The 13,588-nt window shown below is 46.2% G+C and overlaps 1 protein-coding gene across 1 annotated transcript; it reads left to right on the plus strand.

The window, feature by feature from the left end:
- The first annotated feature begins 2,727 nt into the window (after positions 1–2,727).
- LOC133919681 (rho GDP-dissociation inhibitor 1-like) lies at positions 2,728–6,170 on the plus strand. Its single transcript, XM_062364152.1, has 5 exons — positions 2,728–4,022; positions 4,132–4,198; positions 5,172–5,390; positions 5,527–5,651; positions 5,757–6,170. The coding sequence occupies exons 1-5, from the start codon at positions 3,777–3,779 to the stop codon at positions 5,835–5,837; spliced, it is 738 nt and encodes a 245-aa protein (XP_062220136.1). The 5' UTR covers positions 2,728–3,776; the 3' UTR covers positions 5,838–6,170.
- The last annotated feature ends 7,418 nt before the right edge of the window (positions 6,171–13,588 follow it).

The raw sequence follows: 13,588 nt of genomic DNA on the forward strand, positions 1-13,588 counted from the left end.
GGTTCCCACTTCCCACCCATCAAATCCCTCCTCTAACAGGATGCAGCCGCCAAGGAGAGGGAGGAGTGGAGCCTGCTAATTGACGCTCGCGCGAGTAGCACAGCGCGCGAACCACTTGGAGAGCCTTATTTTCGTTTTACACGAGAACAGTTTAACTTAAAAAAATTACACAAAAGTTTGTACAAGAAAATTTTAGTTAAATTTTTTAAGGAAAAGTTAATGAAAAAATTAAAAAAAATAAAAAAATTACTTAAAAGTTTTGAGAAAAAATTTACTATGCGTCCTACCCTATAGTCATCCGTGACTTAGCACAAGTGGTCCCACGTGGAAAAGAAATTCTAGGGAGTGGGTGGTGCTTCCATCAACCAAGTTCTCTAACCGATTGCTATGCATCGGTCACACCATGTTACTACTTCCCTTTCAGAGTGTTTAAATTGTCGTAGTTATGCATAATTTGTTCTGTGTTAAGATCTTGATCACACCACATTCTCATCAACTTCGTTTTTCACTGCTTAGTGCCTCAACTTATGCATATGTTAGTGTAAGAGTCACTGTCTTGATGTTTAATGACTTCACAATATGTCATTGTGCGATACTAAAAAAGCACTATGATTCAACAGCATTAAGCGTTAGGTGTTAGAAACATATAATACAGTCAGGTAAATTCACTTTAAATCTAGCTTCCTTGCTTATGTTACCCTGCTGTTCTAGAGAAATTGAAACGTGCAGCTCCCTTAAACGGTCATATCGCTCTCTACTGCGTTCACAACATGATAAAATTGGTACACACGAATAGGGATGGCAACAGACCATCCCCAACAAGGAGTTTCAAAACATCCTCGTTCCCTGCCACTATCCCCACACTTGGGGGCGGTTTTTTGGCCCCATCCCCATGCGGAGAACGGGCACTCGACAAATCATTTAACCCTGATAGAATTAACATAAGAAGTAGGAGGAGGATGATGATGCTGCGATCGAAAGTGGCAACACCCGAATCTAGAGGAGGCCTATGCTAGCAGTGCTTCGATCTAATGGTGGTTACGATGCTTGGCAAGGAAACTGTGGCGGTGACAAGTCAAAGGCGCAGCAGCGGATGGTTAGCGGCGTTCCGCTCCTTGGTTGGATCCAGTGTTTGGCTGGCCATGGAGCTTTGACTCTTAACGCTATCTCGCTCTAAGCCCAGTGTGTTTGGTGGCATCGAGATGCTTGTTTTTTTTGGAAGCGATGTGCGTGCTTATGTTGGTTATTGGTGGAGGCTAGGTGCTATGAAAATCGGGAACGTGAGGTGGGGAAAGGCTCTAGGGTTTTCTTAGGCTTGGGTCACATAAGGTATTTTGGGTTAAGGGGCAACTGCGTTGGGCTGGACAGTTGCACCCACCCAAGTCTCTATGGAGGAACGAGGACGGGGAGATGAAAGATTTTTTTTCTTTCTAATTTACCATAATTATACACCGGTTTCATTTCTTTTCTTTTTTCTTTTTTGCAAAAATAGGCCTTATCATCCGTTGAACGGCCAAGATATAAATCTATGAGTGGGTGAGAAGGGTGTTTTTATAACAAATTTGTATTACATATACATAGAGGTTATACTATCCACATCATTTCCTGTAAAAAATAAGTTTAATGTAGAATCAAATTCTAACAATGCGATGTGAACACATTATACTTAAAAGAGCTATGCTTGGACAACACGACATAGATTGCATCTATAAAAACACTATAAAAATTGCATCGGATTGATCATTTCACACTGATTCTGAGTCATTTAAGATGCCTATATTTCACTAGATTAGTCACATTTGTTAGAAATTTATTTTTAGAATGCCTCTATTTTCCAACCCTTTGAGAGGGCATTTTTTTTTAAATCTCATCCTCCCAACGCACTAGGAGCGCGGCTCCCATGGATCACCCACCAAGAGAAAGATTTTTATAAATCTTGCTCTCTCAACGTGTAATCTATTTCTTGGCCCCGATGGCGGCCATACAAGTCATGGTGGCAGATCAGATGAACTCTCCTCGCTTTTGGTTGAGCGATGATATTGATCACCCTATCAACCCTCCGAAAGGATAATTTTTATAAATCTCACCCGTTTAGGGGACGAGATTTATATCTTGCCAACTGAACGGGTGAGAATGGCTTATTTTGTAATTTTTTGAAATAGATGTTTATTTCTGCTAAATTAGAAAATAAAAATTCTCTTAGGAATTGGGTCGCCGACATTAACGGACTGACCTCGCTGCCGCGCAACAATGGCATAGCATTGCCTGTGCCTTGTGGTCCTAAAGAGGTTCAAGCCAGGACCGTGATTATCAGGTCCAGGCATAAATGGGGAGATTGGTACCATGCCTGTTGATGGAATTTCATCAGCATACGTCAATTTGCCTTTGCGAACAAGTCGTCGTTGTAGATTCTTTTATCTGCTAAATTGCAGCTCATATTGTAGAGCATTAGATCGTCTGCACATAGACGATAGGGACGATAGGACACCCGTGTTCCGAAATAAAAATAGCAACTGAAGACTGCAGGAGCAGATCCAACAGTTTTGCGAATAGATGTCATCACAACTTTTCACTCTTACAAAAATCCAACATCCTTGTTTCTACATTTTTGCTGAATAGGCTCAGTTAACACAAGCCAGGTCATGATCATTGCCTACAAATTCTTGGCCGTCTCCATCCAACGCCTGTGAGGCTATTTTTCATGCAAAATTTTCAGCTCGACCTGTTGTAATTACGTACATGGATATTTGGCATGTGAGGATTCTTCAGGTGGCAGAAAGCATCTTGCACTTTGGACTCCAACCAGGCTGAATGGATGGAAAATTTGGTGCAACAGTTGCCTATTTGACAATATTGAACCGCAGTACTGACGACCGTGACGAGTTGGCGTCAGGTGCCCCAATTGATTCCAGAGTTACGCCGCATCAGATGGCCTGGTGCCTGTGCACATCCATGATTGGAGCGTGATGGATGGCACGGGCCATATCGGACAAGACCTGGGACAAAGCTGGCCGCGCGGACAGGGAAAGGCACCAGTCAGATCTTTACTTGCCGGATGAATATCCCAACAGGATAAAAAAGAACATGGACCAGACTAATTATGCAGTAAATGGAAACGTCTACCACCGCTGTAATTGCCAATCTAAGATTTACTGACAGATTACTAGAAAGGATGCTAATTCTTCAGAAAGGAAAGGTTGATAGCACGTAGCCTTTTTTTGAGAGCAGATAGCACGTAACCTGTAATCAGGATTTCCCCCATATCATTGTGCACGGCAGAAACTTCAAAACCACCATCGATATCGTCGTCTTAAGAATTCAGACTCCTAACCAACGCGTCATGGCAGTAGAGTAGAGGCTGTAGCGCAGGTCGTGCCGGTCACGTTGTCTCCACTCCCTCGCCTCTCCCTCCCGGCAGGGGAGAATTAAAGCCCCTTATCCTCTCTGCCGCTGCCATCGTTGGACCCAACCATCCCTGCTCTTCTCCCCTCTCTGCTTTGCGTGCGTGCCGTGGTGCCGCGCCCTCTTCTTTGGAGCCTTGCGCCGCGTTCCTTCCCCCTGTCCGAATCCGCCTCGACGTGTCCGCCTCCTCCCTTCGCGTGCGCTCTCCTTTTGGCGCCCTCTTGGTATCTGTGCTCTCCTCTCCTCCCCCTCCTCCTCGCTGCCTCTGCCACGCTCCCTCTTTTTTGTCCCTGCGCGTCTCGGCCGCTCTCTGCTTCTGCCCGGTCGTTCTTGGCTGACAGCATTGCGTGCGAGAGCTGTGCGCGGTGGTGACGATGTCGTCGGCGGTGGAGGCCATCTCCTGCTCCAAGGTCGACATCCCCGCCGGCCCGGAGCCAGAGGCGGCGGCCAAGAACTCGGCGCCCGTGGAGCAAGGCGACGGCGCGGTGAACGGCAAGTGCGGCGACGCGCCGCCGCATTGCCACGGGGATGAGGAGGATGAAGAGGACGAGGAGAAGGCCCCTAAGGTCATTGACCTCGGCCCCAGGGTCAGCATCAAGGACCAGCTCGAGAAGGACAAGGTACGTACGCGTGCTGCCATTGCCTGAACAGCTGCTGCTAGGTTCGCGACTGCATGTAGCATCAGTACATTTCTCCATTTCTCCTTTGCATTTTACCGTGTGTTTGCAGGATGACGAGAGCCTGCGGAGATGGAAGGAGCAGCTCCTCGGCAGCGTGGATTTGAACTCCGTCGGAGGTAAACTCACAACAGCCTTTTCTTTCTAAATTTTAGCCAAATTGCTGCTTGTGCGCGCGTTTAATTGGCTCGCTCGTCCTTGCGGCCTTGTTTAATGTCGCCAGTAGGCCTAGGCCACCGGCACATGCAGCAGTTTCGCATGTGAGCACCGCCATGCCGAGATGGTCCCGTGAGCGGTCGTCGTTGTTTTCCGTGCACCGTGCTCAGCCCGTTTCCTCGCTAATCCGCCGGCCACACCGTACCGTCCGTGAGGTTCGTGTTGCGTTGCGCCGTAGAAAATAAAGACGCCGATAAAAGTTAGAGTCGGTGGGCGGCTCGGTTGGATAGGCCGGCACGGCTTGCCTGCCTTTTGATGCTGGTCGTTTCTGAGGAAAAGTCTGCAGGCCTTTTGATTATCTTGCTTTTTGCGATGATGATATGAATCCAAGACCTTAGCACTAGAGCAGGATATATTATATACCAATGTCATCATCTTCCAATTTTGATAAGTGGCATGGTGGTTTTTATGCTGATATAGTTATATATAATTCCTCACATACCACACAGATATATGATATATCATTAATCTTACACAGATATATTAGAAATTTAAAAGTTTTACCGATGGTATATAAGAAATTGCCCCTATATAGTTATTATATTCTAGTTTCAATGCTTTTCAGATGAACCCTTTGCTTTTAGTTTAGGCTTTTTAGAGGAACGCGAAACACATTTCCATTCGTAGTATACGTTGTTTACCCAAATTGAACATTAAGCACCTTCCTGGTTTTAGGAAGATCACTCAGGATCGGCCTGACCTCCACTAGAATACAAAATTCAGAACAGTTCGTGTTTGACATTCATGTCGTACATTCAAAACTTCTTCGGCCATTTCTATGGGAGATACATGTGTCTCCAAGCGAAGAAAAAATCGATAGCATCCGAATTCGATATACGCAGATTTTAATTTTGAACTCACCACGTGTGGTTGCAGAGACGCTGGAGCCGGACGTGAAGATCATGAGCCTGTCCATCATGTCGCCCGGCCTGCCCGACATCTTCCTGCCGCTGCCGGTGGAGCCCAACGCCAAGGGCGTGTGGTTCACCCTCAAGGAAGGCTCCCCGTACAGGCTCAAGTTCACCTTCTCCGTCAGCAACAACATCGTCTCCGGTCTCCGCTACACCAACACCGTCTGGAAGACCGGCCTCAAAGGTGAAACACTGAAACCAAGCCGCTCGAATCTCGCCGGAACACACCGTCACTGCCTCCCGTTTCGGCGCACGACGACGTTCCGATCATCACTTGATCTCACAGCTCATGGTTTGCTGGTTGTCACGCGGTGGTGCAGTTGACAGAGCCAAGGAGATGCTCGGCACGTTCAGCCCCCAGCAGGAGCCCTACACGTACGTGACGCCAGAGGACACCACCCCGTCAGGAATGTTTGCCCGGGGGTCGTACTCTGCCAGGACGAAGGTAAATCACATGACTTGCTTATCCATTTCAGTGACAGTGAGTGGTAACTAGGGAGCTCAGAGTTCAGACGTGTGACATCAGAGGGATGCGCTGTTGTTTTGACAGTTCCTCGACGACGACCGGAAGTGCTACCTGGAGATCAACTACACCTTCGACATCCGCCGGGAGTGGCCGTCGACGAGCTGATCAGCCTTTATCGCCGGCGACGAGACCTGCTTGGGTTACTACTTCACTGTTGCCGTGCGAGAGCAGATCGCTCGTTTTGTTTGTCCCGCGTTTCTGTTCGGTCCGTCCTGTCCCTAGGTTTCGTCATGTGCGTGCGCGTCTGTGTGAATATCGCTTCCATGTATCGGTTGTTTCTTGTGCCAACACCGTTCGTAGACACTGTCAGGTCAGTCCATTGTCCGTGCGTCAGCGTGTCCAACTTTTCTCAGGGTCTCGTTTTCGAACTGCCTGTCGAGTTCACAGCAATGGAACCGCATTTCACGTAATGCACTCGTGATCTGTTTTTGGTTTGTACATGTACGTATTACCCTTTTGTCATCGTTCTTACGGAGGTTGAGTGGCTCGATAACTTCACGGGTCAGAAGGCTGAGATCCCCGGATAAGGTTACAGATAGCTGGAGACTCGTATGACTGATTCATGTGGTCGAGGCAGTTAAATGGCAACATGACATCTTCACTAAAAAGTTTATCATTACCGGTTTATCATTACCGGTTTATTATTAAATATAGTTTATTTTGAAAATTCATAATATTTTCATATGAGATCAGATGAAGACAAATTTTATATAAAAATTATATTTCTTGATAAGATTTATAATTTTATAGTTGATTATTTTTTATTTAAAGACATATACATGTCAAATAAGTGTCTAAAGATTATTGAAGGAAACCACACACTTAACCACAAAGTAAATTGCTGGATCTGATTAAAAAACTAGTAGAAATGATTGAAAAAACCACATAAAGAGTCACAAAGTTAAACACTACAATTTTAAAGATTTTTATCACGATTTTGGTAACTCAAATTGATGAAACTCTGCTCAGCACTGAATTTCAGAGGTAACACTATGTCTTAAAAAATATCAGACAAATTAGAGAATACCAATTTTTGACTAAAAACTTCAGAGATCATGTCGAGAGTTTTTTGAGCCTTTTTGGGGTCAAGAAAGGTATAGACGTAAACACGTGTATTTTTTTCATATGCATCTCTTCATTAGCTTTGAAAGCAGAGTGCATGGTTAGAGACAAACTTTTTTATAGTGAGTTGGATGGAAACAAACTTTATATAAATATTATAGATCTTGACGAGATGTACAACTTTGAAGTTGATAACTTTTTCATTTAAAGTCATATAAATACCCAAAGTAATCATCTAAAAATTTGAGCAGGAGATGTCAAAAGAATAAATTTTAACATAGTCATCAGGTAACACTGTGAGGTGAGATGATGAGAAATATTCCACACAAGGATGGAGGTTGCCAGTTCGAATCAAACAAAATGCACGGGCACACAATTTGCTATATTCGAGTGAGAGCGACCACATGCCGGGGGGGGGGGGGTTGTCACAAGTCAGAAAAGCCTACGGGAAGCCACGGGGTTCGTTCATCGAGTACGAAAAAATATTTTGATCCCAAAAATGTCGAATTTAGGACCGATTATTATTGTTGATTCGTAACACAAACCGGCAGTGATAACTCTATTACTGCCGGTTCTAAAACCGACAGTGATACTACCGCTTATTCACTGCCGGTTCAAAAATCGACAGTGATGACGTTTTCTGTAGTAGTGCTTGAAGGTAGTGAAATTCTAGTTCCACTTGCAGTAATTAGGTAGGTGCATGCACATTGCGCCTAGGGATGGCAATTCATCTGATAACTCGCCTACCCGCAGCCAAATATCCTAATAGAATCGGTTAGTTACTTGTTCTCTGCCCGTAGGCACGTTCACGTGCGAGCAGCTCTGCCTGACAGGAAGATGGTCAAGAGTATGGGTAAGACTTATTCGTGCCTGTGTCGCTTGTTTACCTATGTACTCATATGACAAAGTTGGTCTAAAGGTGAATCCCTAAGGTCCCCACCTGGTTGCGGGCACGATAGAGCTCCTCCCACCAATTTTTTCTCAGCCACGGGCAATGGATATGTTTCCAATTCTTTACACATCGCTGTTAACAGGCATGCCCGCGGCTGAGAAAAATCTAACAAGCATGCATATGTGAGCTCTTCCCGTGCCTACCGCGCCCGATTGCCATCTCGTCACATTGGTTTTCAGTCGGCTCATGTCAACAGTCCTTTTTGTAACCACCATATAAATGCTTGTTTGCCCACGCCAATCCTTCTCGTGTGCATCTGCTAGATCCACCCGCAAAGGCTCCACTTCGCAAACCGTATCAACGCCCTCCTATCTCATAGCGGAATTTGAGGGAGCCGAAACCACTAGCACATCATATGCCTCAATACCCTTGAGAGCCTCACCGGCCGTCGCTACAACATCTTACCAACGACGGCTCCCTCCTCTCATTCCTCTCCCTCTCTCCCATCCATCATCTACCTTTTCCCCTTTTTTAGATGGGGATTTTTTCTTCTCGTTAGATATGAGCTCGTCGCCATCAGGATCAAGCTCCTACGCTTGGAATTGGCTCCTCGTTGTCAAGACCAAACTCCTTTGAGTGGAGGTCAAGGTTGGGATGACCTAGGAGAGCTCTGTGGTGACAGATCATGGGCTCCATGTGTCTGATTTTAGTTTTTTTTTGTTTAGCGAATTTGCTTGCTGATTTTTAATTTGGAAAACTTGCTCACCAATTATACAAAAGTGCTCATACATATATAACAACTTACTTTTCCAAACTGTATCAATTTGCTTGCAGATAGACAACAATTTGCTCTCCAACTTTTCAATGATTTTTTTTTTCTCACATTTGATTTTTGCACAATTTGTTTTCCCAAATGTACTAGTTTTACTAGAAAATATGGAACAGACTAGCCTAAGAAAGTGTTCACCATGATTTGATTTTATAGGTGTTGTAACATGCTTTTGATTTTTATTCGAATTTTCTCATGATATTACTATGATTTGTCTATCATTTCTGGATGCAAATCGGAGTATTGGGACTCAATTTCATTTAGAATTTCTGTATTTTTAGCACCGATGGATCTTTGATGGTGTTGCAGGGAAAATATGGCACAATATTTGTTTACCGTTTTTGGCTACGCGTTCAGACATCGGTTACTTTTTTTTCTCTCTTTTCAGTGTGCGTGCTGAGAGTCTAACGCCTGTGCAGGCGGGCGTTAGCATTTCTCATCTTATTATTCAGTTCTATTGTAAAATAGTTGTACTACATTTTATCGTCATTTTTTGGAAAAATCTATATTGCCTCCCATAACTATTGTTCGAATCTGTTTGTCCCTCCCAAACCGTAAAACCAGATATCTCACCACCTCTAACTATTCAAATTAGTGCATTTTACCTCCTTAATTGGTTTGATAGTACTTTTGTCCTACGTGGTGACAACTGTGTAATACTGACTTGGTTTTGAGGCTGAGGTGGCTAACACGTGGCAGCCATGTGGGATCGAGGTGGATTTTGACTGGACAACCGGCTGACCGGGAGGGGCTCAGGCATGGCAGCGGCATCGTCGGAGTTGGGAGGAGACCTCGTCGCTGGCCTCAGAACTCGATAGTGAGTGGTGGGGGAGCATCAGGGTTGGACGGGGATTTCACCTCGAGCAACAAGGAGGTCAAGAGGGGGCGAGGCGGCTATTGACGAGTGAGAGCGGCAGTGACCTCGGGACTTCAACGATGAAAATGCTCTGGAATTTCGCTGCATTGTCGCTCTCAAGTCGCCCCAGAACTTCGTCGTCACCCGTTGAACGCTCTAATGCCCTCACCCTCGCTCGCCAGCTGGCCTCACGTGATGAACTCCAGCTCGATTGCTTCGTGCACCAAGGCGATGATGGTGCAAGAGGGCCTCCTAGCAATGACCCACACGACGGTGAAGAGGGGCGAGCCCAGTAGAGGCGCATGCCCCTCAAGGCATTGTGCATCCCATGGAGGGTGCTGCTCAGTCGATGGTTCCTTAAGGCGACCGGGCGATGTTAGACAACAGTGATGGAAGCAGGGCAACGTCGGTAGTTTCACACCGTTCACCCGAGAGAAAATGAGGGCAAGGGTCAGATTCCTGGGATCCTATGGATGGTTCAATAGTAAGGAATTGGACAGAGGCTCACCAGAGAAGGAGATCAGGCGACAAATGGCACCATGGCTAGAAAGGAGGAAGATGACTCCAAGCTACTCATTTGCTACACGATTCACACTGTAACTTAAGGGGTTTACTCTTGGAAGTAAGTGACACATGCACTTTGGTGGGGTAGGAGATCGCTGAGACAACGTGGACAATGGTGAAGGCTTCGGGTGTGCACGTCGGCAATGAGGAAGACGACATGCGGTGGGTTTGACCCACTCCATATGCACCATCAAGCTTTAAAATGGGATCAGTGGGACATGTGGATCACAATCTGGTGGTCGATGGGCTCCGATACGTAGTTCGACGGTCGGGGTCACTATTGAACAGTTGCTGGAGTCGGAGAAGACGACAAAGTTTTGGGCTGGTTGGTGGAGAGATGAGGGGGATTCTTGCTCGGTTTGGAAGAGGGGGGAGAGGAGAAGAATGAGGCTCTTCCATGTTGTCATGGTCGTGGTGCGCGACCGGGTGTGCAACATTAGGGATGGTTGTCTCGCCTCCTCTGCTTTTGTCCCCATATCCGACCGCTGCCACTGATCTCTACCGCTAGATCAGCTCCAACCCCAGCTAGCCGTCGGTAAGCACCACTCGACCTCCCTCTACATCCCTGACCACTCCCTCCTCCCTCTTCATGCTCGTGCGAGCCTAGCATCGAGCCGCCATGGTTGCCACCTTTCCCTCACCATGGCTCATCGCCAGCAGCGTTGTTCTGGCCCAATTGAATCCCTGACCACCTTCACACGCCCAGCAATAGCTCCCTGACCTCAAGAACCCCCTCCAGAACCTCACCTTGGTCATTTCCATTTTGCGCCGTCGTCTCTGCCAACTCTGGCGAGGCCTAGCCGCCACTCCGGCCAACCTACATTGATGTGGATCCCACCACGCGTCGGTTGTCGCACGGGGACCACCCCTAGGTAGCCCTCTTCACACCTCCCTTCTTGTAGTGCTGTTCCGGTCAAACTCTGATGAACACGCGACCACATGATGCACTATGCCGGCGTTGCTCTGTCCTCTCTCTTTATGTTTGGTTGACGCATGGGACCCTCTCTTTATGTTTGGCTGACGCATGGGACCCGCGATGCCGACTCAGCCGGATCCCAGCCACCTCATCAACAGGGCATGCTGAGTTATCGTCACGTAGGACGATACCACCATCAAAACCCGTTAAAAAGGTAAATTACACTGGTTTGAATAGTTGAAGGAGGTGGAATATCTGATTTTATGGTTTAGGAGGACAAACATATTCAATCAATAGTTGAGAGAGGCAATATAAAGGTTTTCCCTTTTTTTTTGTTACACGATCTCAGGCTCGGCGTCATCTTCAAACTATAAGAAAGCATTCTTCAGCGAAATCTCAACCAAGTTCTAGTCCGGAGCAGCTAGCTCATGGAATCCGAACAGTTTGATATCACAATCAGAAACCACTCAAACCAGGCTTGCGGTGCCCTGGAGGGCATGCCAGCAATTTCGGCCGATAGCACGAAACCTAGCTGACTCAATGAAGTCAGCCGGGCCAAATTGTAAGATCCTCTCGGCTTTGCGGGAAGGGAAGGGAAGGCAGGATGGCATCGAATCACGTCTCTTTTGGCACGGTGGGCCAACTTTGATTGGCTAGGCACTAGGCACTGGGCAGGCCAACCAAACAGTCTTGCTCTCTGGCTCATCATTGACAAAAAAGTGTATCCATAAGCAGGCCGTTTATTTGTGTCGTAGCTCGTGATAAAGATATAGCTAAAAAATTATAAAATAAGTAGAAGAATTAATGGATGAAATTACTCCATATAAATATGTGGACAGCCAAGATAAATCATGCCGCGTCCACAAGTCCTCTAGAGTTGCATTTTCTCACACTGTGACCCTTAGCTGCTCGAGCTAAGAAAAGACGCCCCTTCACGTGAGCGGAGTAAAAATTGTCACGCTACAAAAGACGTGTGAGCACGTTCACGCCGCGCCTCCTCGGTGGCATGTGCCATTGTGGCCAGACGAGTAAACCATCAGGAAATACTTTATTTAGAGAATCCCCATTTCTCTGAACTTGCCATTTGCCTTTGGGAAATGGCATCCCTGCTGCTTTCTTTTCCTTCCTTGAGACGGCCGTACGTGCTGCTCTCTCCCTCTTTCTTGCCGGCAGATCACACGCGGTAACATTACGCTGGCTGGAGTCGAGATCCACGCTGAATATACAAGCCCAGGAATGTGCTGGCGACGCAGCTGTGCCGATCGACGCAGGGACAGCCACGCCGCTACTTCTTGTCCTCTTTTCCGTTTTGGATCCAAGGGAAGACGACCACGCGCGTCGGTTCTCCTTGTGCGGCGTGCAAGCTTGGCGACCTGGAATTTTCGGAGAATGCATTGGCCGGACGCTGGAACGACAGGGCGAGACAATTTTGACAGCAGGAGCTCCATTGTCAGCTCGGCTCCGTGAACGCTCGGCCGTGCGATGTTTGCATGCTTGCTGTTTACTTCATCGTGATTAATTTCTCAGGAGGGTCCTTTCACACATGACGCATGATATAGCTGAATCGCTCGCTCGACCATGCAACTCGCACTGTGAGCGCAGAATTTAGTTTCTTTTAACCAAGATACCGCAAGCGTAAAACTGTCGCTGCAAAATTTCTTGGTTCCGCTTTGATTGTTTCAGTTAGAGTTTTGGGATAAGTTTTTTTACTTAATTTTTCTTATTTTTAAACATTTTTAATCTAAAATTAAACATGTAGGATTAATAAGGTTTAGTATGATTAGATGCAAATTTTGAAATAGGGTTTGTTGGTATTTGAGGCTCAACTCAAATGAGCCTTTGCTGTGGGCTAAATTCATTTGAAAAAAGTTAAGTAGTGTGAGAGAGGCATGATGGATTTAATCCCATATTGCATGGTCATGGTGATATAGTCTAATTTGAAAAAACTTGTAGTAAGCCATATGGGTGGGGAGAGAGGAGGCTTATAGCTATGATAATATAAAGGTGCATTTTGTGTGACTCATGAACGAGGAGAAATCGATAACACCATAACCACATTCTCCAGTTTCTGCTGCGATTGTCGCTTCGGCAATCCAAGGCATAAACGAGGGACCGGTGATCAGGTTTCTAGGAAGCGCAACCGCTCCTGCAACTTTTTTTTTGCAACATCTACATCGACTTCTTTGTCCGTTCGTCTTCCACCTAGCGAGATTCTTTATAAGTTCATTCATATGCAATAACGATATATCTATTATGTGCTATATCTATCTATTTATCATATATTTGGGTTGCTAAGTAGATCTGTTATAATATTTTTGTGACCGTTATGAATCAAATTAATCTTATGTCCTATTAATTTTACAACAAGGTTATCTAGGTGTTCCCTCCATTTTGCACCGCCCCTCCCCATAATCATCGCTCTAGGGCACTGCTCTAAGTTTTCACAATATATACGTTACTACACAAAAATCTATGTGTTTTTCAAATACTGCTACTGGAGCTTAGCGAGATTCTTCCGAAGTCTGAATATTTGTGCTTCTCAGTTTCTAAACGAGCTGTGCACGTAATACTAATATGTGTGCATACAAACGAGCCACGCGTGTTGCTGCGATGGGGCCGATGGGCGGCGAGAGCATGATGGGAAGCCATGTGTTGTACAGGTACGCAGGCTTGTTTGTTCTGACGCGAATAGCAGCGAGTAGGAACAGGCCAAGCCAAGGCCGGTGACGCTTTCGGC

This window comes from Phragmites australis, chromosome 5 (assembly GCF_958298935.1).
Source record: "Phragmites australis chromosome 5, lpPhrAust1.1, whole genome shotgun sequence".
Lineage (NCBI taxonomy): Eukaryota > Viridiplantae > Streptophyta > Magnoliopsida > Poales > Poaceae > Phragmites > Phragmites australis.

Coding starts and splice junctions, on each gene's coding strand:
- LOC133919681 (XM_062364152.1), top strand. CDS start 3,777: ATGTCGTCGGCGGTGGAGGCCATCTCCTGCTCCAAGGTCGACATCCCC. Junction 4,023..4,131: donor ACCAGCTCGAGAAGGACAAG/GTACGTACGCGT, acceptor GTGTGTTTGCAG/GATGACGAGAGCCTGCGGAG. Junction 5,391..5,526: donor CTGGAAGACCGGCCTCAAAG/GTGAAACACTGA, acceptor GCGGTGGTGCAG/TTGACAGAGCCAAGGAGATG.